Here is a 25,733-nt window from a genome sequence, read left to right as displayed (position 1 = left end):
GATGTTAGACCTTAAGGAGGGAATCACTATAGCACACTAAGCTATTTAAGCCACTCCGCCTAATTATCTAGATAGGGCTAGACAATTAAACAGTCTCGGAATGTATCTACGCGATAGATACTTACGAACCGGGGCGATAGAAGACCTTAGGGAGGCGATCACTATAGCACGCTAAGCCGTTAAAGCTACTCTACCTAATCATCTAGACCGGGCTAGATAATTAAACAGTCTCGGAATGTATCTACGCGATAGATACTTACGAACCGGGGCGATAGAAGACCTTAGGGAGGCGATCACTATAGCACGCTAAGCCGTTAAAGCTACTCCACCCGATTATCTAGACCGGGCTAGGTAACTAAACAGTCTCGGTATTTATCTACGGGATAGATACTCACGCACCGGGGCGATAGCAGACCTTAAGGAGGCTATTAATATAGCACGCTAGGCCGTGGAAGCCACTCTACCCGATTATCCAGACCGGGCTAGATAATTAAATAGTCTCGGAAATTATCTGTATATTAGATACTTACGCACCGGGACTATAGTAGACCTTAAGGAGGTAGTCACTATAGTACGCTAAGCCGTTAAAGCCACTCTACCCGATTATCTAAACTAGGCTAGGTAAATAAATAGTCTCGGAATACGTCTACGCGATAGATACTTACGTACCGGGGCGATAGTAGACCTTAAAGAGGTAGTCACTATAGTACGTTAAGCGGTCGAAGCTACTCTATCTAATTATCTAGATCGAACTATATTATTAAATAATCTCGGAAATTCTCTACGCGATAGATATTCACGGACCGGGGCGATAGTAGATCTTAAGGAGACGATTAATATAGAGCGCTAAGCTATTAAAGCTACTTTACCTAATTATCTAGACTAAGCTAGACTATTTAATAATCTCGGAGTTTCCTTATATAGTAGGTACTCGCGTACTAGGGTAATAATAGATCTTTAGGAGGTAATCACTATAGTACGATAAGCTATCGAAGCTACTCTATTAGATAATCTAGAACGACCTAGGTAGTTAATCAACCTCGGAATATAGTTTAACGACAGATTCTCACGGACTGGGGCGATAGCAGATCTTAAGGATATAATTAATATAACACGGTAAGCCGTCGAAGCTACCCTACCTAATCATCTAGACCGGGCTAGATAATTAAATAATCTCGGAAAGTATCTACACGTCAGACACTTACGGACCGGGGCGATAGCAGATCTTAAGGAAGCAATCACTATAGCACGCCAAGCCGTCGAAGCCACTCCACCCGATCATCTAAACCGAGCTAGACGATTTGACAATCTTAGAATTTCCTTACGCGGCAGATACTAGCGCACTGGGGCGATAGCAGATCTTGAGGAGGCAATCAAAATAACACGCCGAGCGGTCGGAGTCACCCCGTCGGATCATCCAGACCGAGCCAGATGGTTGAACAATCTCGGAAGTTGTCTACAGATTAGATACTCGCGTACCGGGGCGATGGCAGATCTTGAAGAGGCACAAATATCTCTCATTCTTGCTCTAAATCACCCCACCGCTGTAATCACGCATCGTGTCTCAGCTGGCCGTCAACTAATATCGTTCCCCCAAATTCTTCGTAATCCACAGGAGGCTTATTCTATCAGCAAGACAACCATCGACTTGATTCCTCTCTTGTCATCCCGTTCTCTCCAACATAGTGATAAACGGCACCTTCTCTCTGCCGCTGTTGGGCTGTCCTGTGATGCGGCTGCTATTGCTTTGCACGCCGAGAAAGGTCCACTTATCGCTACAGAATTCCTCGAGACCGGCCGTGGAATAATTGCGGATGCTCTTTTCGAGCGATCTGAGATTTCCATCCTGCAACTAAAGCATCCAGAACTCGCAGGTTCTTTGCTTGAATTGCTTGAAAAGCTAAATTTACCACCATCCCGAGTATTTGCTCACGCTGACAACCCTGCTATGCCCCCGGATACAGAAGGCAGCCGCCGTCTAGAAGCTCTAGCAAAGCTCCACGAGATCCTGAAAAATATCCGTTCCTGCCAAGGCTTTGACCGATTCTTCCTCCCTACATCAGAAGCTGACCTGTTAGAGGCTACAGCGTCCGGTCCTATTATGATAATCAATGTTAGCTCTTATCGCTGTGATGCTTTTCTTCTTCAGCAAGATAGTGTCGAACTACTAGAGCTTCCGCGTCTTACCCGGGCAACTCTTAATGAAAAAGTCGCTAACATCCAGTGTTTTGAAACTCTTGCATGGCTTTAGGATTCTATTATTGAGCCTATTCTCGATAGACTAGGCTTCACAACTCCTCCACTGGATAACAAGTGGCCATATATCTGGTGGATCCCAACGGTTCTGTTAGCTCAATTCCCACTCCATGTAGCAGGACACCACCTTCGATGCACTAGCGAAACAGCGCTTGATCGAGTTATTTTATCCTATAGCTCTTCTATCAAGGCAATCAACCATCCACGTCAACGGGAGCATCGTGGTTCAGTGCCACGCATTCCGTCGAACGCCGCTGTCGTTACTATGCAACGAATCCCAAAACAAGGGACCCTGAAATTTGCATCGGTCGAAGCCGATGCTGTGCTGGCCATTTGTCAGACAATAGGACTGACTCCATTGAAGCCTCAGCCATATAAGTCCCCTGTTCTGTCAGCCTTGGAACATTGCCACATCTTTCATTTCGCAGGCCACGGTAGCACACATCCTGGAGAACCATTACATAGCCAGTTGCTCCTTGAGGACTGGGAGACTCAGCCACTTACTGTTGAAAGTCTTCTTGAGATTAACCTCAGCTCAAACCCACCATTCCTCGCGTATCTTTCGGCATGTGGGACTGGACAAGTGATCAATAAGACATCTATTGACGAGAATATTCATCTGGCTAGTGCCTATCAGCTGGCCGGATTTCGTCATGTGATAGGTACCCTTTGGAGCGTCGACGATAAGATATCTGTGGATATGGCTCGAATGACGTACGAGTTCCTACGTGATGAGGGAATGACCGATGATTCGGTTAGTCGCGGGCTTCACCACGCCACGCGGCAACTTCGAGACCGATGGATTGAGGCCGAGCTAGGTGCTGTAACTAAGGGACTTCAACATTTGAGGTTAGAAAGAGATGTTCAATTAGACGATGTGGAGGTGGAGCGGAGGCAGGCGCACTGGATTCCCTATGTTCATTATGGCATTTGATAGGTACGGTTTATAGTTTATATCAAACGGGTTGAGTTGTCTTTTTTTGGCGCCACAGAGGAATGTAATGTTCTGGGACGAAATGAGTTTGAGCACGAATCAGCAGGCAGTTTGCTTTTCTCCATTTTCGAGTGATCAGGTAAGCAATGTTGGCGTCACCTATCCTGGCACAACCGCGAGTCGAATACAGATGTCATTAGGCTCAAGGGCTTATTTGACACCCCTATGCCTTCCATGGGAGATCATGAAGTCATCAGGCACAGGCAGCCTGTTCGTCGTAGCTGTAACTCTTTGTGGCGTGATTGAGGCTTGCGGTTTTCTGGCGCGGTGTGCATGTTGGAGTTGACGACAGTGAGTAGTAACGAGGCGAATAACTCAAGATTAACACACGCCGAACCATTAAAAGTTGAGCGTCGGCCTGGGAGCTCAGAAAATGGTACGTGATGATCACCGCCTTCCTTCACTCCGCTTGGCATCACTCCTTTCCTTGGCCCCATTCTGAGCCGCAGCCTGGTGATCAATGACCTGGTCTCTTGCTGCGGAAATATATTGTGCAGAGAGATACTCTTCCATCAAGGTCAACTGCTCTGATGCAACATCAAACCGCGTTGTACACATAGACATCATCAAATCCTTGATTGTTTTCGGCTTCAACGAACCTCGGCGGCAGTGACAGATATCACTAATCGAATAGCCGTTCAACACCAGAACCAGTTGCAGGAGTGGAAAGAAAATCAGGAGCTAGGCTTGCAAGGATAGGAAAATCGTCCTGGTAGTCTTTCCAGAATACCCGCGGATTAACCAAGCGAGTACCTATTAGAAAGGTTAGTATCTAAGAGTTGAGAGATAGAATTTTAATTGACTGCTTCCGAGATAACGTCTTAGCTCTCATGAGCGTTCGTTTGGGACTGAATAGCTGTGGCCTTTGAGACAAGCATCTCTAGGTCTGCGACCACTATGACCGTGGGGTTTGAATATTGCCATCTCGCAGGGAAAGAAGTGTATGTTTATTGACTGATTTATGTTTATTTTTTCATGAATACAACGATTGTGCAATACCGCCCAGAGTGCATATGCGGGCAAGAGACTGATTTTGTTTTGGCCTGTTCAATGCGGCCTCCACTTGAAATTCAGAGGCCTCGCCGATTTCGGTATTTCACTCGGTATCTTGAGGGTTGCAAACAAACCGCTTTGTCGGGTTTTCCAGCAGAATGTCAAGAATTCCTTGGATGCTATTCAGTCCTCGGTCTTTCTTCATAATAGCTCCCGGAAGAATCTGTCCATTGCACAGGCCCTGGGGGAAATATGTCTCAAAGAACCAAGAACGGATCTCCTCATTTTCGGGCTGGTCTAACAGAGACGGGTAACTGGCAAAGTTTATGGTGATATTGGAAGGAACGCGAACGGGGCCCATAGGCGGAAGTGTTGAATGGTATGAGACTGTTTCGTCTCCGAACATGGCCACCAAGATCTCGGTTGCAGCAGGGAGGCCGATCGCGTCAAAAACGGCATCATACGGACCATGAGACCTCAAACGCTCAATTAATTGCTCCTTAGGAATAGTGTGATCGATAATTTGAGCTGGGCCCAGCTGCTGGACAATATCTTTACGACCTGGGGAGGACGTGGTGATCACCTCGTAACCAGCGTCCGACGCATATTTGACTGCGTGTCCTCCACAGTTCGACGAGCCACCGTAAATCAGGACTTTTTTGCCATTTGGCTCTAACTTTCCTGTCACCGGGGGGCGGCGCAAGCCTAGTTTGGCGGAAAGAGCGGCAACAACAGTCGCGGAGTTCGTGATGGAGACAGCCGCAGCATCGAGTGAGACGTTTTGGTCCAGTTTGGCCAACCGGGAGACCCGTGCAAGGGCAAATTTCTGGTACGCACTGAAACTAGCATCATCCCCGTCTTCGTTCGATTTGCTCACGACCACATGATCCCCGACTTTAACGGAAGTCACGGAAGGTCCGACTTGTTCAACGGTACCAGCAAACGAGATTCCTAGAATGCCCGGGTATTTGAAGGGGAGAGCGGACCATCTAATACAATTGGATCAGTCTGAAGAACTTGATTTCGAATATAAGACTTACTTCTGTATCTTAGGCTCCACTGGGTTGAATCCAATAGACTCCACCTTCACCAAGACTTGTCCAATGCCCGGCGTGTATTTGAGCGTGGTTTCAAGAACCACGTCGGTCTTTGGGAATTTGATCCATGCGGCCAGGTTCTCCATGTCTGGTAAATAGTCTTGTGCCAAGATATGAAAAGAACCAGCGGAATAGAGCTGTACTAGTCTTGTCTCGAGAAAAGAATGATGTAGGCCCTGTGTGGCTCGGTAAATATATTCAAAAGACTGGCGCTATTCCACCATCTTCGACACTATTGGTAACCATTGGAATATTCTCGCGCCATGACCTACTGAACGGAGATACCGTACATCGGAAATAAGTGAAATTAGACAACAAATATGTGGGACTCGAAAAGTACTGAGAACGGATTCTGCGAAACGTCCGCGTTGCGTCGGGGTTAGGCGTTAAGAAAAGTCTTCGAAATTTACTGGCGCCAGGTAGCTAGAAGAAGTAAGGTTCCTGGCGCTTACAAATTGAAAATCCTGTGTTTACAGGAACATTAAGACCTCAATACTTAAAGATCGGTCTTCGGGGTCACGAGCAGCCGACAGGCTCGAAGGTACCGGTACACTGTCTTGTTGCTACTGTTGCTGTTTGTTGGTGGGAGTCGCGGGAACACGTGGGACCGTGGGACGCGGTCCCCCAACACAACAGCAGGGAACGAAGGTCCCGTCTGTTCCCGCCTAGCCAGTCTTTGATAGCTAGCCAGATCATCTAGTTAATGACATTTGTAAGCGGAAGCTTTTATTTTATTTTTGATTTTGACCCCGGAATTCCGGGAACCCAGCTCGACTACTCCACCAAAGGAACATTGGATGTGGGGGACTGGGCAAGCCCTGGGGGATCCTGCGCCACTATTTAACCAGCATTTACCAGTCACCCGTAACAATACCCTCTAAACAAATTTATCCTAACTGATACTGACACAAAATGGCTACCGAGTCAATCAAGGACAAACTACACCGTGCCTTCCCAGACACGATTTATACGCCACTTGTCCATGGTGAAAAAGATCCTATGTACAACTATGGAGGATTCCATCCTGATGAAATCCAGGTTTTGCCTAGGGGCCATGTAAAGGAGCCCGGGTTCCAGGCGTTCAAGGTGGATGTTGTATGGGAACGCGACAGGGCCATTCCCATGCGGGACAGCATTACTCTTTATGGTGACGTATTTCGACCTGCAGGCGATGAGAAAGTTCCAGCCATTATACCCTGGAGCCCTTATGGAAAGTCTGGGACTGGTGCCCTAACATATGATATTATGGGGCCTTGGAGAATTGGTATTCCGTATGAGCATCTAAGTGGATACGAGACTTTTGAGGTGAGTTTTGTATCCTAGAATATCTATCACATAACACTAATGAGATCTGTCTTAAAGGGCCCAAACCCCGCTGAATGGTGCTCGCGAGGGTATGCTGTTGTTGACGTTGATGCTAGAGGCTCTGGAAATTCAGAAGGCAATCTGATGTGGTGGGGTGAACAGGTATGAATTCCCGGCTGGCGATATGGGCACGGCCCCGTATAACTCGCTAATTGTCTCATAGGAGGCAGTGGATGTATACGATACGATTGACTGGGTCGTCCAACAACCCTGGTGTAATGGCTCGGTGGTGATGATGTACGTAGCATTCCCACAGTGACTAGAACAGTACTAACAGTGCTCTAGGGGCAACTCATGGCTAGCTATAGCCCAAATCAACTTTGCTTCTCGCCTCAGCCATCCCAATTTGAAAGCCATTGCGCCGTGGGAGGGATTGACAAACGTCTACAGCGACCAGATTTGCAGAGGTGGAATTCCAAGTACAACGGGATTCAATGGGATGATCCGCCGTGCAATTGCTGGACCAGGAGAGATGGAAGACCTTGGAGCTATGACCGACCAGCGTCCCTTTCTGGATGACTATTGGAAAGGAAAGGTTATAAATCCGGAGCGCATTCGAGATATTCCGATGTATCTGGCTGCGTCATATTCGTGTGTTCCCCACTCCCTAAACATGAACAAGGAAAGGAAGACAATTAAGCTAATAGTTGATAGCACTGGACTCCACTGTGATGGGTCGTTCCAAACCTTTGAAAAAGCATCAACGCCCCGAAAGTGGCTAAGAGTGCATTCTTCCCAGGAATGTGAGTGGGGACCAAAAGTAAATGTGCTTTTGTGGCATCCAGCCAATGACGTACCTAGGGCATGATCTGTATAGACCAGAAGCGACCGATGACCTCCAGCGCTTCTATGACTTCTACGCAAAAGGTATCGCTAATGGCTGGGAATCCGACACCCCGCGTGTTCGACTCACACTTCTTGGATACGATGGCGGAATTGCCAAATCTATCATCGAGCGCCCAGAGCAGGAATGGCCGCCGATTCGGCAAAGGATGGAAAAGTACTATTTGGATGGAACGACGAGGGAGCTAGTTCCCACTCCGCCACCTAATGTAACCGCAACATCACACAATGGTCATTCATTAACAGACTCATCGGTAAGATCACCTTTCCCACCCCGTTCTATCTTAGGGCTGTGTATATATGCTCATCTGGCTGAACCAGGACTTTACCCTCCGTTTCATCAAGTACACCGAGTTATGTGGCCGGCCGTTCGTGAAACTGTACATGTCCTCTTCAGAAGGTGATGACTTTGACGTAGTCGTCCAAATCCGCAAGCTTAGCGTTACTGGGAAACCCCTCGCCTCACTAAACTGGTCTCCGATGCCGAAGCCCGAGCCCGAGGTGCCCAACGTTAATGTGGCCAAACACATCGGACAACAGGGCATGCTTCGTGCCTCCCACCGAGTGACTTTACAGCCTCGTGCCTCTGATAATGAACTGCCTGTCTACTCTCATGATCGCGGTGAACCCGTTAAACCAGGAGAGATTGTACCACTGCTGATCCCAATCTGGCCCGTGGGGGTGGTTTTTGAGGCTGGGGAGAGCCTGATGCTCCGTGTATCCGGGCATGATATGTCGCTTCCTGAGGTGGAGGCCTTGCGACCCAAGGAGCCAGTGGATGCAAACGAAGGGAGCCACACTGTGCATACAGGGGGCGAGTATGATAGTCATCTTGTTCTTCCAGTTATTACGGAATGAACCCTACTAGGACTTTGGACCTATTGAAGGAAACATACATGATAGTTGTGTTTTGTAGGAGACGGAGCTCTAAAATTCGGAATCCATATAGAACATAGTGTCATATCTAAACGCTTTTAAATCATCAAAAGGCTAAATGCAAGGCTGATGGTACCTGACTGGTCCACTCACTGAGGCCGACCAGTGCATTATCGTTTACTCATCACCAGAGAATTTACCTGATTAAACAGGTCTCATACTGCCATATTCGAATTCCCCTGGGTCCGCTCAAAAAATAATTCTCCCGACCTTATCCGAAGGAGCGCCAATGATGATTCAGGTTAGCTGCAGATCGTGGCCTGTGAATAATACAGTCACCGTTAATTAGTGTCTTAAACACGGTCCTTCAGTCCACGGGCAGAAAGATAGGTGCAGTAGGTACTATGTTCCAAAAGATTATGAACGATAACTGTATACAACACAACTGACTCAAGGGTCGGTTACCTGGGTGCTCACTTAACAGATTTTCCCCAGCAGTCGATGACCCAGAGGTGTCGCCATCGTAGCCTCAACTGACTGGTAACGTACCCCGGCTCACCTTGTCTTCTGCACTGCGGGATGTACTAAGGTCCTTCTACCCCACACGCTCTTCGTCTTACTCTAAATTCCATTCTAACATGATTGACATCACATCCATGACAGAAATTTACAACCAAATGACTTCCCTGAAACTTTCTTCGGATTTTTTTCCGGATGCTGAAATAAGATTTTGCCAGGTGAAAATTGCTGTAGGCGTTTATCTTTATCTTTCGTCAGCTTTGGCCCCCATTTTTAGCAGCCTCTGATAAGTCGAAGGCCTCGATACAAACAATTGCTTTGTTCTTCGAGATCGAGGTTCTCCATGCCATCCGGCCCGATACAAAGTAGTCATCGATTTGTTCGAGGGTGAGTCTTGCCGTTTCTGGGACAAATAGAAAGACAAGCAACCCCACAATGAATGTGACACCAAAATAGAAGTACCCGACATTAGGTCCCATGTTACCATACCCCTCATTCAGCATGTAAGGCGTCCAGAAGGTCGCACCGAAAGCGAAAATCTGGTAAAATACCGTCGTATTCGCTTGGCCATAGGTGCGGAGACGGACACTGTGCATTTCTGCTGAAGCCAGCCAAACACTAGGGCCAATGAATCCACCGAAGATGAACGCCCATAAGCAAAGGAAGACAACGACAACTTTCTGTGCAACTGGATCAGTAGATCCAAGACTCGTACTCACAGAGGAGAAGATAAGCATGCACAGGGCCATTGACGTATAGCCAACCAGCATGGAAAACCTTCTTCCGCCGTACTCGAGGACGAAAGGACCGATGCAGGAGCCGCCAAAGATGCAGAGTCCGATAATCACATTTATAAGATAAGAATTACGGATTCCAACACCGCTTAGAAAGAGAGCTGCATACGGTGCAACGAATTGGATTCCGGTAATAGCCAGGCCGACTAAAATGAAGGCCGAGATTGTTGTTCGGCGAAGATTATTACCGCAGTATATTTCGGTCCAGGAGGTGTTGACGTTCAACGCATTCTCAAATTCAATGTGTCTCTTCACATCTTCGATCTGAGCCGTGATTTGCATCGAAAATGGGTCCATCTGGTGGAATATACCAAAAGATTTTCGTGCAGCCTCGTCTCTGCCTTTTATCAGAAGCCAGCGAGGAGATTCTGCAAACATAACCATACCTACACCAAGTATGAGGGCCAATGGAATTTGACAAACGATTGGCGTTTTCCATTGCCAGTTAGTGTTTGGTGCGAGCGTCGCTGAACCTGCACATACTGCATACGCAGTCACATTGCCCAGGCCTAAGCCGACATTGTAAAGCCCGAGCAAAAGGCCACGTTTGTTTGCAGCAGTACATTCCGAGCCGTAGATGATGCTGGAGGCCATTAATTGGCCGATACCAACGCTACTGATGCATTTGCAGACCATGTAATTGAGGAAATTCCCGGCAGTTCCAAGCATACCGGCCGCGCCGATGATGCAAAGCGCACAAGCAAATTGTATAGTTCCTTTGCGGCCAATGTATGTGCCCGTCACACCTGCAAAGGCGCCACCAACTGCCATGAACAGAGACCCCACGCCGATAAGCGACTGCTGCAATGCGCTTAACGAACATTCCTCGATCATGACGCCCGTAGTTGGGTCAGTCGCTACGTGGCAATGTCCAAAGGCTTTCTTGAAAGAAGGCATGATCAAAACCGTGCCGCCGTAGCCATTGTCAAAATTTGCAATCCATGCAGCGAAGGACATCCAAACAGAGAGAATCACCATGGTCTTCGTGGTTTTCTGGGCGTCGTTGGTGATAGAGGGACGACTGAACGTAGTTTTCTCGTCGTGGCTGGCTTGCTGAGACTGGCTGGAAGGTAACATTTTGCCAAGTTTGTTTTGGAAGGAAATTCTGTCTCGGAAAAGTTGAGTTCATGACTTGGGCGTATTTAGTGCCTGATTTTCAGTTTACATGTGTTGAGGTTAGCAGTAAACAGATGCAGCAGCTCTTGACAAGCTGGAATTTGTGGAGTCCCCACGGGGAGAATAGAAGTCCCACCGTCCCGCACGCTAGTGTATATTTGCACCCCGGGTAGTTCCACCTCACAACTTTCTACTGGTTAAAGTCACATAATCGTGAAAGCTCCTGGCACCAAACTTCACAATTTGGCCTATAACATACGTGGAAACTGGATGCATTAGATCAATCAAACCTTTCATCCAAGCACCCTGGCCAGGTATCAAATCCGTAGAGGGAAATGGACCTCCAAAACCGTCCCCTCCCCCCCCATTTATTTCCGAAACTTGAATAGAATTTATACTTGACACCCACGGAAGCTTGTATCCCTACGTCCCTCACCGGACTAGCAGCAGTACGACACGTTAAAATGCATTGTATATTTGCACATCATGATCATAAACCAGGGCGAGCAAGGCATATCTAACTTTCAATAAAAGCATGGTGACATGAATTTCTTCTGACATACCCCTCATTTGAAGATGATATAATATGCAGCCTCTTTCAACCATACTTAGCCGCGCGTATATACACGTAGAGAATTATATTTCCTGAAGCAAATTGGGAGCTTCGTCACGACGTTAATTGCCGTTCCTGTTCTTAGGCTACCCTCCAAGCACACGACGCGTAGGCAGCGGTGAGGCCTCGGCGAAAGCTAGCGCGGTCTCCTCTGTCTTAGCTCGCGAGATGGCGTTTCTCGTTTACCATTTTTATTTTCAATTTAGCATTCCAGTGACTCAAGACTCTTCTAAATGTCTCTTCATTCCGAACTCCCGTCGAATAGGGTCGACGGGAGACGGGCCGATGAAGTCAGCATCATGCCAATATTGGAATGCGTAACATTGTCAATTCGTTCACTCTCGTGAAATTTCAGACACACTGCAACGTATACAAAGAATCATCCTAGAGGCTTTCAGTAGGAAGGCCTTGAATTTGAGGAGACTTGTGCATTAGTCATGTACTTCGGTTCAACTAATCTGTATCCTGCTCGTATTAGAGACCATTTTTCATTAGTATATCCACTAAGCAGATATCAAAATATCGTTCCTAAATAGTGGCTTGGACGATCCAATTCATATAAACAGAATAAGGTATTTATATTAATGCTGCGCTTCTCATTAGGGCACTTTACATCAAAGCAATCACTCGTGCGTAAGTCTCCGAAACGCTTTAATCAAGCTAGGGTCAGCGAAGATCGAACAGGCTGGGAGCATTGTATAATTAAGTGTCTGACATCTTATTTGAGTCTGCTTATTTCTCATTTTCACGAATCACGAATCAAGCGAATACATTGTTTGGGCTCATGAATCTTAGTAACAATTATCCTTTCAGAGTCATCGTTAACCCAGTTCTCAACGCCATGAAAGCTCGCAATAATACGGCGGCTGCTCAAACTAGTTAGTCTGCGGGGAGGGGATGCGGGCGCGTATTTTTTTTTTGAAAAGAACAGCTGTATTTTTGGCCAAGCCTCCACACAGACACCTAATGTAGAAATATGGCATGCGTTCGATTGAAAACAGGTTGAAAGAGTGGTTTCAGAATCTTCCAAGCGATCTGTGACCCAGATTTCAGGGATCTGTCCAAACTGAACGGTGAGTTGTAATTCTTGCGTCCTCTTGGAGAGTTCAGCTCTAAAGTACATACAGTATTGGACAAATTTTACGCATCGGTTATGCATACGTGCAGATGGCCCTCTATGAGCCGCTGCTAGAGTACACCTACAACGGTGGCACTCCCTGGAATATCTCCGGAAATGTTTGCCTCTCGTCTTTAAGGGCGACGATGTGGCGTGCACTCACAGTGACCTTCAACGGAACGATATAATGATCCGTGAAGACAAAAATCAAAGCAAGGAAGAAGCAGATCTGGTTAAAGTTGATTGGGAAAAGACTGAGTGGTATCCGCGGTATTAGGAACATTATTTGGCTGTTTGTGTTTTGCGATGGGATGACGACTGGCCCCTATGGATTGACAGTATTCTGAAGCTATTCGTCTCTGAGGCTCTATGGTTACAAACACTGCGCCTGGAATTATGGTCATAGCCATCGAATATACGGTAATATTTGAGACAATCTCGGGCCGTCCGCAGCTCCTGTCCATCTCCACGCGAGAAAGGCATTTCACCAATGGAACACAATAGACTATATCTAATGATGGCATCGTATTAACGGATTGTTGTGACTTTGTTTTAGTCATAACAGTATGTTTATGGTTTCTCAAAATAGCTTGAGAGGATGGACAAGAGCTCGAACCAAAGTAAAGAGGTCACTCGGTCTTCTAAAATTTCCAGATCATCAACACTATAACAGACAGAAAATTTAATCACATTTGTCTTCGCCCTATGGATTGTAGATTAGAATGAAACCTCCGCTGTAAGTTCTTTCCCATCTATTATGGGTGGTTTTGCAGGCAGTAGCACAACCAGAAGCCGTGTCCAAGCTGCTGTTTCGTTGTCCCAGCCATGCATTGTAGCTTGTTGAATAACCACGTCGCCTTCTTTCAAGGTACTTCTGACCCCAGAATCTAGAGTCATCACAATTGACCCTTTAAGAATAAGGACATAATCCAGGGACAATGATCGGTGAAGAATGCCTTTAGAGTGTGGAGGGAAGTCAACCAGCCGGAAGATAGAGCCATCATTCGTCAGCCCTGTTGGAATAAGGGCACGATCCTCCTGAGAAGACATATCCGCTGGGACATCAGTTGTCGACCAGAGCGATGCAACGAAAGGGCCATGTCCTGATGGTTGGGGTTGGATCTGATTATCCCACTGGACAATGGCGAGGCTGTTATTATCATGGCCTGTCACAAGTCGGCGGATCGGATTGAAAGATGGCTCAGACATCTAGAAGACGCATTAACGACGAAATCTGAAACACTTTGTCATTTTTATTACCCTGTAATAGAAGGAAGGGCCCCCGATATTCTTGATGAATTTAGCCTTAGACCAAGAGATATATTGTCCTTTTATAAATCGAAGCCTCTCTTATGTAATCATATTCATCATGAAATATTTTGATCAAGTAGGGACTCCTGGGACTTCCCCACATCTAGAGAAGCTGAGAAACGTCGGTGGGACATCTAAATAGGCCGCTTGGCGGGACTGTCCCACCGCCAGCACATCTTGGGTGGGTAAAGAATAGTTTACAAAAACGCTTGGTCGATGTTTTTCATCATTACTGTGTTTACCTACTAGGATAGATTCGAGTTGCAGATAAAATTCTGCCTCTTCGTCTTGTAGTCCTTGCGAGGTCATTCACGTTCTTTCACGCTCTCCGAGGACGAAATGGCAAATCTTGGTTACCTATCCGAGTTTTATGGGAGAGAAGGGACCGTTGAGATAACACAATCCAACTGGTACATCGTTGCCGTAAGTGATAACAGGTGCTCAAACCCTTGGGTTATAGTTAACTGACAGTAATTTAGGCTGTATCCCTGGCAGCCTCTGGTGCCGGGCATAATGTTCCAGACCTGTACCGTATGGCAACAACAGGTTTATTGCTAGAAGATGAGAAGATTGTCCAACGCCGAATCAAAGAGGCAATCTTGAAAACAAGCGTGCTTTACGGATTTCCAAAGGCCTTGCAGGCCTTATTGCCGCTATTTAAGGTTATTGATGACGATGCCATTGACCACTATGGACCGAGGTTAGTTTCTGTTGCCGGGGGGGGAGATTTAACCGCCAGTCGAAAACTTATCGTTGTCTATAGAACAGAAGCTCTTCAATCGCAATGCCAGGATCGGGAGCGAGAAGAGCGGGGCCGTGAATATTTTGATATAACATGGACTCCTGACGCTGCGGCTGCGAATCGAGCAACTCTGCAGAAGTATCATCCAGATCTCTGTAAGCATACGATATGCGATGATCGTGGCTCCTAGTTATTCATATCTAACAGCTCTCATTGTATTTAGATTTACTAGCCCTTAAATTCGGCTATGAATACTGGTTTAGCGAGGATGCTATTTTATCTAATGTGCAAACCCAGATGTGCAATGCAGCTGCCTTAATTTGTTCCAAGTCACCTGTTCAGGCTATGTGGCATACTAGGGCCATCATTCGACACGGCGGAAACTTGGATCAGGCCCGGATGGCACAAGACATAGCTTTGAGGATTGCTTACCACTACAATTGCGATACTGGGGATATCATTAAAGTTGATGATATTGACTTTGAGGATACGCGTCCTCATTGAAAGCCAGTTCATTTCAAGAAAAATGAAGATTCTCGAATATTATGGCACCTTGTTGAGTTTTATCCCAGTTTACGGCAATAGCAAACTAACCCATATCTTGAAACCTACATATATGAAAGATTGAACGTTGATGATGACCCGAACGGTATTTGAAACATGCTAGGTTAGAATAAAGCCATATCTACGGTAAAGATAGAGGAACAGCGAGGCCCTTCACGTGGTAAAATTCACGGTAATATGGTGAAATCGGTTGTGAATAATTCACAAACTTTTGTTATTCACATGTTGATTGCCTTTACTACGTGGGTTTTAGGTGTCCCACTCGTCCGTGGATTTACGCTAATCATTGGCACGGTATTGATTTGCTTTCCAAAACCCATGAACGTACGACGGCAGCCTAGTTCAGGCTATGAACTAACCTTTGCATTTAGCTTTGACTATGAAGGTTGTATATTGTAAAGGGGTATTTCTTGCCGGGAGAATCAAACTACTAATTCTCGGACTATACCTTCTTGGGTTTAGGGATTTGGTACGACTGTAGTGGACGAGTGTGGGGAACCAGTACCACCCGCTAGGGCGGCGGGACGAGAAGGCGAGCTTCCATTACCCCGGCATGGAGCAGAGATTGAATCTCTATGACCAGATACTTATATTGCTCTTCTATATCCTCCATTCTAACCTCACATTTTCTGTCACTGAATTGAATTGCCATTTTACTTTGATCCAGGCTCTTTGCACTGCGGAAACGATACTATCCATGTCCAGCAAGCTAGAGCTAGAGGCAGGATATGCCAGTCAGGTTGAAGCAGTATTCAATCATAAGATGGGAGAAGAGGCTATTGGTGAGAATTTGGTCTATGAGGACCAGTTTACTGCCGAAAGGAACATGATAGCATCTGAAGATGGAAAAATCGTCTTAGTTCCTCAACCTAGCGATGACCCTGATGATCCGCTTAACTGGAGCTCGGTAAAAAAGCACTCCATTTTGCTCACCGTTGCAGCAATTTCATTCCTACCCAACTATGGGTCTGCTACAGGGGCAGCCATTCTTGAGGCTCAAGCCATGCAAGTTTACCTCCACCTCGGTTCTTCACATTGACTATCGCTTATGCGCTATCTGTAGTGCATGGGGAATTGCTGTGGATGAGGTAAATCATAGTCAATCAGGGAACGTATTCATGGTTGGGGCGGGTGGCATTTTCGTCGTTATCCTTAGTGCCTACTTTGGTCGCCTCCCAGTATTATTCTGGTTCACTGTCTTGACCTGCGCAACCGCTATATGGTGCACAGCTGCCACGACCTTTGAGTCTTTTATGGCTGCTCGCATACTTAATGGATTTTTTTCTAGTGTTGGCGAGGCGGTAAGTCCTACCTCCAACTTGTTTCCATGCCGAATACGCCGAGCTAAGAACCTCTCAATCTTATTATAGGGAGGCCTCATGTTCATCAAGGATATGTTCTTCTTTCACGAGCATGCGCGCAAGATCAACATCTGGGCATCCCTCGTGATTATATCACCATATCTTGGCCCAATGTTTGGCGCATTCATAACGATTACGCTTAAGTGGCAATGGGCGTTTGCTATCTACAGTATTATGTCTGGGCTGTGTTTGCTCGCTATTGTACTTTTTAGCGATGAAACCTACTACAATAGGACAATACCCGCCAGCGAGCAACCGCCACGAGGGTCACGACTCATGCGTCTCGTTGGAATCTCACAGTGGCATAGCCGAAAGCAGCGCAGTACGTTCACCCAGGCCCTCGCGCGACCCTTCTTGATAATTATCCGGCTCCCAGTTTTAATTGCCTTTACTTCTTATGTCTTTTCATTCGCGTGGGTTATTGGTATTAATACTACTCTTGCGATTTTCCTTGGGTCAGTTTATAACTTTGGACAAAAACAGATTGGTAGGTGGTAGTCTCAATTTTTCTATTCTGTGCCCAAAAGCTGACTTGCAGTCTTTGCTAGGCTTTTTTTACTTCACTCCTGTCATCGCACTCATCCTCAGCGATGTTTCAGGGCACTGGGCTCATAATTGCATTGCAAATATCTACACACGCTTGCATTCTGGCCAATACCGTGCAGAAGGCCGTCTCGGTGCGGTGTGGATCTCAATGCCCCTTCAAGTTACAGGCCTTATCGTTCTCGGCTTTGCCCTCCAGCATCAATGGCACTACTTTCTCGCTGCATTAGGCTGGGGAATGTATGTTTTTGGAGTCATGTTTAATACTGTCGCTATCAGTGCCTATTGTCTTGACTCGTATCCTGAGGCTTCTGGAGAGACGAACGCGTGGCTAAGTTTTGCGCGGACTCTGGGAGGTTTCGTCATCAGCTATTTTGAAATTGAGTGGGTGAACACAATGGGTGCTGTTAAAGCATTTGGTACCCAGGCAGGGCTTTGCGGGTTCGCATTTATGTTGGTTGTAGGCTTACAGGTGTGGGGGAAGAACTTGAGGGAGTTGAGCGGACATCCGAGTTTCAAAACATCCTAGATTTTTACATATGACTTCTAGGTGTACCTTGGAATACTTTCTTGTCCGATACGACCTAAGCCTAAACCTTCTTGTATTCTTGAGTCGATCTATACCCTATCTGAACACTCGCTATAATCACTTCATTGACGGCATGTATTCATAGCTACTTGTGTATTTATGTTATGCTTCTTCATCTGGCACTCTCTTGTGATACGACAGTGGGAGGCGTTAATCTCCAACCGGTACGCTAAACTATTTTTGGTAACACGCTGTCGCCCAAGGGTGCCAAGAGAGCACAGTTCCAGCAAGGTGAACCAAGGGAATTGTTACACACACAGCAGCTTTTGCTAGCCGCACAGCAATTATGTAATATCCCGCATCACATAATCAATTTCGCCAAGAATCCTTACCATACATTACCGCAGCAACTGCATTACTTACCACTATAGCAACTGCATTCTATCAACTACTACTATAAGAGGCTCTCTTTCTTCTAATCAATCTTCATTCAATTGATCATTTCATATTATTTACATAGCCTATTATACCCTGCAGGAACGTATTGTATGGCCAATTTCTCCACAATTTGAGCACTTTGATGGCGCTTTCTTCTTGATAACCCGTTGGTCTGATGTTTTGTTGATTTGATATGATGTATCTTTGGTTGATTTCCTTGGTGGCAGCGGTGGTAATAGAGGATTAAGTATTGGCAGATACTCTGATTGCTCATTGCCAAGGCCAAGCCTCCAAAATTGATGTATATCGCTTAGTGGAATCGGCTGATACGTTGACAATAAGCTAGCGATTCGGTGGGCACATGGAAGGCCCATTGTCCTAGAGAATATATTAGTACAATTAGATAAAGGGGCTTCGGGAGTAGCTCTTTTAGCTATAGAAGCTTGCTTATAGATCTGGCGAAGCGAGTATTGTGATGCTCTCTTTGTAATATTCGAATAGAGAAAGTGTGAGCAAAAATTTAGCGTTTTAATCCGATCTTCTGCAAGATCGGACGAAAGGGTATAGTGCTGAGCTTCTAATGCGATATTAATTCGTTCAAAAACAAAGAGGATATCACCTGTTGATGACCCTATATACTTTTTTAAAATAGCATGAGAGCCTTCTACTCGTGAGGTTGCCCAATTACCAAGATGAAGATATTGGCCTATCCACGCCCTAACGAACATTTCTTTATAAGTTAGCCAGGTCTGTTTTATATATCGAAGAGCAGCAGGAGCAATTTGACTAAATCTAGTCTCAAACTTAGCGAGTTGATCTTCGTATTCAACTAGAGTAGATGAATTAATAAGCGATTTCCAAGACTGTATAAAAGCTTCAAATTCCTCATTCGAAGAGAAATATTGCTTTGTCTTTGCAAGCACATTCTTATTAATATGCCAAACGCATAATAAATGTGGGCTTCTTGGATAGATAGATTTAATTGCACCTACTAAAGCAAGATCTCTGTCAGTACAAAGAACTGGAGAAAAGGATAAGGGGTCTAGCCATGAGAAAAAAGTATATAAAGTCCACTTATAGCTTTCCTCCTGCTCATTTTGCATGAAGCAGAAAGCAATACTATAAGATGAATTCGATGGTGTAAGGCCGATAATATGTAAAAGGGGCATCTTATATCGATTCGTTTTATAAGTGCAGTCTAATAAAAAGACCCTATTATATTGATTAGCATACTTAATTGATGTAGGGTGAGCGAACATAAAGAATTGAACATGACCTTCAATATCTTGTTTGAATGCATATCTCCAATTATTATTTTGAAGGGTTTCCCTTAGAAATTCAAGCGGTGTAGAATTACCAAGTTTCTTTTGCCTTGATGCTATTCGAATATTATAGATATCTCTTGGCTTAATCAAGATTTTAGGATCTTTTCGCATTATACTTAGTATATATTGTGGCTTTGACCCGATATCAGTAAGATCCTGAATAGTTTGGTTTTGATCTTCGGTAAACTGCCGACGTCGTGCTATAGAGTGACCAATCATATTATCATCAGCCTCATGGTTATGAATAGGATTTCTAACCTGGATTTCCCACTGATCGCTTCTAAGCTTCTTCGCATAGAGACGAAAAGGGCAGCCAATTCGTTTTGTACTAGTTTTCCGGCGCTTCGCCCCATCTGGGGCATTGACCTGATCGTGATAGTAACCACCTCTATCACATCCAAGAGTGATGTTTCTATCTCTACTTGATGAGACAGTAGTTATCGCATATCCATGAGCAAGAGCATGCTGTTGGATAGAAGCAAGGAGCTTCTCTTTACTCTCAAAGACTTGCTCAGCTGGTGGGTTCATGATTGAATGAAGAAAGATCAATTGAATGAAGAATGATCAATTGAATGAAGATTGATTAGAAGAAAGAGAGCCTCTTATAGTAGTAGTTGATAGAATGCAGTTGCTATAGTGGTAAGTAATGCAGTTGCTGCGGTAATGTATGGTAAGGATTCTTGGCGAAATTGATTATGTGATGCGGGATATTACATAATTGCTGTGCGGCTAGCAAAAGCTGCTGTGTGTGTAACAATTCCCGTGAACCAAATAAAGCTGATCTAAGCCCAGGTGAGAGGGTCCGTGCGGTGGTCGCGCGACGCAGGGTGATTCTTACCCGCTATCACCCGGATTCTCACCCTGTCTATTGCGCACTCACCCTACCTCACCCTGATCGCGCGACCATAAAGCGGCGCTCATCCTAAACTCACCCGAGTAGCAGCCACCCGACTATCTACCGCACATAAGCCGCACGCTGGTAGGTTAGTAGTTTGAAGACTCGTTCACTCGGCTCACCTTCTCTAAACCGCTTAGCGACAGACACACTTAGGGCCCCTTCTAAAGCTATTATTACCTAGAATGATAGGGGCATAAACGACCGTTACTAGTCCACTTATTGGCCGTCCCTCGTAGGCTATAGATACCCTAGCTTATAATGTACTTCGTGGTGGTTATCCCTACCCGGAGGGTGCTGCTAGATAACTAATAAGCTTAGTCGGAGCGGCGTGGGATATAGAGACGGTAGATGCTTTCGATTGTGATAGTTTCTATCGATATATGTACTTTTATTATTTTTCCCTCCCCCTACGACTTCGTGGGCCGCTTCTTTTAGCTCTTCGGTATTTTAGTTTTGTATAATAATATACCTGTAGCGTAGATAAAGTTCGACTAGGAAAATGATCCGCGATTTCCTCCTATATTAAATTCCCTTACTCCTTTAGCTCTACTAGTAAGTACTTCTCGTTAGTTAAATAGGTCTAACGTTTATCCTTCTTGTGAGTTAGATAGGCTATACTTATAGACCGCTTAGAAATTCTACCTAGCTTCTCGAAGTTAGTGGGAATTCTCTACGTAGGTATATATAACCGGACGTTATCGGGCTTAAGTATAAAGAAGAAGGTGGTCTCTGATCCCTGTGTTAGGATGGTGAGAATTACCCGCCTAATAATATCTCAGTATTCGGAATAGCCGATAGAGGTATCGTGGCTATAGAACGAAGTGGCTATGCTTAGGGGCCCGTGTTTCTCCTGTAAGGAGGCCTTAACGTCTGACGGTTCCGATTAGATTATATCGCTCGTGAAATCTTCGTCCGGGGAATTACTAAGGTCTTTACTGGGTTCGCTACGATTAATATCTAATAGAATAGGTTTTCTCTTTAGGCGTACCCTCTGTATAAGCCTAGGCCGTATTAGAGGAATAACTATAGCGATAGCTATATAGTACTTATTGCGAGTAATATCTTGTTTTCCTATACGGGGTATTCTTTACTCCTTTCCTTTATATCTTCTCGGATTAGGAAAAGAGGCTTAAACGCTAGGCGTTCTCGAATAAGAAGTAATAGACTCGTACCCTTCGGCTTATTTAAGATCTATTAAATTAGGTATGTTAAAGAGTATCGGATCGACTAGTCTAGAAGGGCCTAAGTTAGCTATAATTCTAGGGTAGCGGTCTAAAATTAATCTAGTTTGCCTTACTTCCTTATAATTATACGAATAGTTACCTAGGTAACCCTCTAGGAAAGGAACGTAGGGGTCTATATCGTTCCGTTTCTTAGAAGTAGTATCTAAGTAGGACGAGACGGAAGAGAGCGGGGTATTAGGATAATATTTACTCCGTATAGTAGGCCTATCAAGTATATCCTAAGTGTTAGTCGGAGTAGGAGAAGGTTGATTCCGTCCCTACGGAATATTCTCTACTATATACGATTATATAATCTTAGGGTACGAGATTGCCGAATCTAGTGGAAGAACCGTAATCGTAGGGGACTGAGGAAGCCGTAGAGGGCTTATGTAACTTAGTTAGGATCTCGGGAAGAAGTCTAAATAGTCCGAGTCTACGCTTATACTTAAGTTTGTAGTGAATAAGGCCCGAGCTGGACTTAAACCTAATTAATAAATTTAGTATTACGGCCCTATATAACTTCGCTAGTTCGCGGTTAAAGAAGTTAAGTAAGCTATCCTTATGCTGATCCGTTATATCCTCCGGGTTAGTAGCCTGATAGACGAACCTTATCGGAACCACTATTAAGTCGTCGGTTACCGAACAGATAGATTAATTAGATAATATTAGTTACTCGCCTAATAGTAAAGCAGGAAAACCTTTAGAGCCTTTCTAGCTACTATTTAAGGTAAAATATAGCGGTTTTATAGGCTTCGAAGGGCCGTGATAGAACTATATATTATTAAGGAGCACCGGTATAGTCTTAGATCTAGATAGAAAAGATATAGATATAAAAAAAGCGAAATAAGGTAATCGGACTACTAACCCGACTTAGGTAGACGGTCGAAAGGACCCTTTTATAATAGATCTAAGTAGCCCCCGGAAAACGATATTTAGCGGCGTTATTCTAATAACGGCCCTACCCCGAATAGGAATCTAGGCTATTAGATATAACCGGCCGGCCCTAAGCCTCGCCTTCCCGTAGTCACGTTTCTAAGGTAGATAGGGCTTCCTTGTTTAGCTCCGATCTAAATATAAAATCGGAGGACTATACTCTAAGGGCGAGGAAGATAAAGAATTACCTACGGCCGTATTATAAACTTATAATCGGTGAAAAAGCTCCTCTCGTCGAGGACACTACCTATACTAAGTTAACTAGACGAGGAAATATATACGTAGAAACCGGCCGCTTTAAGGTACTACTATATAGCTTAACTAATTACCTAATAGGCCGACTCCCGATTATACCTTATCTAACGCTTATAGCTACTTAGCTCGTATCTTAAACTTAGGTACGTACCCTATTCCTTCGCTACGGGATATATAGGAGTCGTACCTAGGTCTAATAGTAAAAAGAGCGTATTACTTAAGGCGAGCTAGGAAGATAAGGTAGCTTGCTATTCCCGAAAACCGTGCGGGGCTATAGATAATAGACCGAGGAGCGGTGGTCGTTCGAGTGTTTAGGGGAGCGTTAGCGATACGCCACGTTATCTAAATCACTGTTCTAAACTCGGAGGTATATATCGACCTAGAAATCGTCTGCTCTTAACGATCGCTACGTAACCGGGTCTAAGGATAGGCTTAATATGGGACTGTTCGGTGACGGAGGTATTAGAGAGATGTTAGAGAGCTAAAGCTTCGTGGTAGCGAATTTAATAGAAATAAGGCGCGTAGAACGTGGGTGCTACGGTTAAAAAAAGCGATCGACCGGTAAACTATTAAAATTAGTAGGTCGAACGAGGGAAAGGGGGCGGACGGCGTTAGGGAGGGCTCCTATTAGATAGTACGAGTATAGCCCGGATGATGTTGCTTAAAAATACCTTAAGTAGACCGGGGCTCGTAATCCGCCCGAAATCATCGATCTAATCGGACGTATCGTGGAAGTGTTCGAGGAGGGGGAGGAAAACAAGGGAGATAATAGCGACGATGGAGCGACGTACCTACGATTTATACACTCGGGACGTCGAGTCGCGCGGCGGTGAAGGTATAGGTATACCCGTTATAGATTAGCGTGGCCGCTAAACCGTGTTCGACCTACGCTAAACCGTAGCGGGGAGCGGTGGGGGCGGGCGCTAAACCGGGACTAGGAGGTTGCCGCTTCCGGTAGCTCGGGCCTAAATAGAAAAATTACTACTAATATTATACTTCGACTAACTAGAGTAATAATCGATTTAGGAGTAGTAAGAAACTTTATAAGCCTACTATATAAATAGAAGTATAAGATCTAAGGCGTAGAGAAGCCACGACTAATACTAATTATTAGTCTAAATAGAGAAAGTTTAGGACTAGGGATTATATATAAGAGCGGACCGCTACTAATAGTTATTAGGGACTACTTCGAGATTATTAACTTCGACGTTATATACCTCGGAGAGTATAATATAGTACTCGGAGTATCTTAGTTAAGGAAGTATAACCTAGCTATTAATTAGCGAGTAGGAAATATCGTCTTTAATAGATACTCGTATCGATAGACTATATAGATATAGACTAGAAGAAGCGAGCCTATAATACTAAAGAGACTTAGCTCTAGGGAAGTAGATACTTATAAGAATCCTCACGAAGAAGAACTTAAAGAGAGTTTTTAGCTAGGAGATAGGCCTAATAAATAAATAAGTAATATTAGAGATATCGCTACTACGGAATAACGACTAGATATAATAAATAAGGAACTAAATAAATACGTTCTCGTCTATAATAATATAATAATCCTCTATATAATAGAAGCGCTAGGGGAGGAATATAAGATCCCTAAAGAATACGTAGAATTCTAGGATATATTTACGCTACTACCTAACGGTAAGCTACCTAAGTATAGCCTATACGACTATAGGATTAAGATTAAGGATAGCTAGGAACTAAAGTTTATACTAATTTATCTACTATCGTAGAAAGAGTTAGCGATACTAGAAGAATATATTAAGGATAACCTTAAGAAAGGGAATATTTAATACTTAAAATCGTTAGTAAGATATCTAATCCTATTTATACTAAAGAAAGGGGAAGAACTTAGAATATACGTTAATTACTAATAACTTAACGATATTACTATTAAGGACTAGTATCTATTACTATTAATTAACGAAATCTAAGATATTATCTAAGGAGTAAAATACTTTAGTAAATATAATATTACTAATATCTATAATAGGCTAAGGATTAAGGAAGAAGATAAATAGAAAACGGTATTCCGGACTAAGTTCGGATACTTTAAGTATAATATTATACTATTTAGACTTACTAACGTACTAGTATCGTTTTAACGCTTTATCTTTAGTATACTAAATAGATATCTTAATAAGTTTATTATTATATACCCTAACGATATTCTTATATTTTCGAAAACGGAAACCGAGTATATTAAATATAATAAACTAGTATTATAACGACTAAGGGAAGCTAAGGTTATACTTAAGCTTAAGAAATATAAATTTTATATGTAGAATACTAGCTTTCTTAGATATATTATTAGTCCTAACGGACTTAGGATAGAATAGGATAAGGTTAAAAGTATACTTAAGTAGCTAACCCTAATATACGTTAAGGATATATAGAGCTTTCTTAGACTTACTAACTACTATCGAAAGTTAGTCCTATAATATTTAAAGTATATAGCCGGACTTTACCGATTTACTAAGAAAGACGTACTATTTAAATAAGATAATAAGATAGAAGGATTATTTACTTCGCTTAAGGAAATATATAACTAAGAAGTAGGGAAAGTAATTATTATAATATTTAGCTATAACGTACTAATTATCTTAGAAACTAACGTATCGGATTTCGCGCTTAGAGCTTAACTTATATAGCTAGGATAAGACGGTAAGCTTAGATCTATCGCTTTCTAGTCTTATAAAATAATACTAGTAGAATTAAATTACGATATCTATAATAAGGAACTATTAGCTATAGTATTAGTATTTTAAATATAGAGAGTATACTTAGAAGGAGCTAAGTATACTATAATCGTTAGGATAGACTACTATAATCTTACCTACTTTATAATAACGAAGAAACTTATATAACGATAAGCTAGATAGGTAGAAATACTAGCTTAATATAATTTTAAGATTATATACTATAAGGGGACCGAAAACGTAGTAATAGATATACTAAGTTAATACCTAGACTATAAGCTCGGGACTAAGGAAGCGATACCCGCTATCCTAACTATAGA

General features: G+C 44.0%; 7 protein-coding genes across 7 annotated transcripts; 4 read left to right on the top strand and 3 right to left on the bottom strand.

Annotated features, from left to right (window-relative positions):
• Nucleotides 1-1,486: 1,486 nt before the first annotated feature.
• N7496_003457 (CHAT domain-containing protein) lies at nt 1,487-3,190 on the top strand (the record flags this gene model as incomplete). The annotated part of the gene is made up of 2 exons (XM_056696388.1): nt 1,487-2,113; nt 2,252-3,190. The coding sequence occupies 2 exons, from the start codon at nt 1,487-1,489 to the stop codon at nt 3,188-3,190; spliced, it is 1,566 nt and encodes a 521-aa protein (XP_056558600.1).
• Nucleotides 3,191-4,346: 1,156 nt separating this feature from the next.
• On the bottom strand, nt 4,347-5,426 carry N7496_003456 (zinc-binding alcohol dehydrogenase family protein; the record flags this gene model as incomplete). The annotated part of the gene is made up of 2 exons (XM_056696387.1): nt 4,347-5,232; nt 5,284-5,426. The coding sequence occupies 2 exons, from the start codon at nt 5,424-5,426 to the stop codon at nt 4,347-4,349; spliced, it is 1,029 nt and encodes a 342-aa protein (XP_056558599.1).
• An 826-nt stretch (nt 5,427-6,252) lies between these two features.
• On the top strand, nt 6,253-8,406 carry N7496_003455 (CocE/NonD family hydrolase; the record flags this gene model as incomplete). The annotated part of the gene is made up of 7 exons (XM_056696386.1): nt 6,253-6,645; nt 6,703-6,807; nt 6,869-6,942; nt 6,991-7,296; nt 7,360-7,448; nt 7,507-7,802; nt 7,870-8,406. 7 exons carry the CDS (start codon nt 6,253-6,255, stop codon nt 8,404-8,406), a joined length of 1,800 nt encoding a protein of 599 aa, XP_056558598.1.
• Nucleotides 8,407-9,197: 791 nt separating this feature from the next.
• Nucleotides 9,198-10,814, bottom strand: N7496_003454 (mfs monosaccharide transporter protein; the record flags this gene model as incomplete). The annotated part of the gene is made up of 1 exon (XM_056696385.1): nt 9,198-10,814. One exon carries the CDS (start codon nt 10,812-10,814, stop codon nt 9,198-9,200), a length of 1,617 nt encoding a protein of 538 aa, XP_056558597.1.
• Nucleotides 10,815-14,233: 3,419 nt separating this feature from the next.
• N7496_003453 (uncharacterized protein) lies at nt 14,234-15,140 on the top strand (the record flags this gene model as incomplete). Its single annotated transcript, XM_056696384.1, has 4 exons — nt 14,234-14,317; nt 14,374-14,594; nt 14,658-14,791; nt 14,860-15,140. The coding sequence occupies 4 exons, from the start codon at nt 14,234-14,236 to the stop codon at nt 15,138-15,140; spliced, it is 720 nt and encodes a 239-aa protein (XP_056558596.1).
• Nucleotides 15,141-15,963: 823 nt separating this feature from the next.
• On the top strand, nt 15,964-17,633 carry N7496_003452 (Major Facilitator Superfamily protein; the record flags this gene model as incomplete). The annotated part of the gene is made up of 4 exons (XM_056696383.1): nt 15,964-16,166; nt 16,264-16,501; nt 16,571-17,048; nt 17,110-17,633. 4 exons carry the CDS (start codon nt 15,964-15,966, stop codon nt 17,631-17,633), a joined length of 1,443 nt encoding a protein of 480 aa, XP_056558595.1.
• A 3,732-nt stretch (nt 17,634-21,365) lies between these two features.
• On the bottom strand, nt 21,366-22,135 carry N7496_003451 (uncharacterized protein; the record flags this gene model as incomplete). Its single annotated transcript, XM_056696382.1, has 4 exons — nt 21,366-21,485; nt 21,592-21,756; nt 21,842-21,994; nt 22,025-22,135. Coding segments are annotated over 4 exons (549 nt in total), but the record flags the coding sequence as incomplete, so codon positions are not given.
• Nucleotides 22,136-25,733: the final 3,598 nt, after the last annotated feature.

This window comes from Penicillium cataractarum, assembly GCF_028827025.1.
Source record: "Penicillium cataractarum strain IBT 29864 chromosome Unknown utg000002l, whole genome shotgun sequence".
Classification (NCBI taxonomy): domain Eukaryota; kingdom Fungi; phylum Ascomycota; class Eurotiomycetes; order Eurotiales; family Aspergillaceae; genus Penicillium; species Penicillium cataractarum.
The sequence above is the reverse complement of the archived record's forward strand: the minus strand, read 5'-3'. Positions and strand labels throughout refer to the sequence as shown.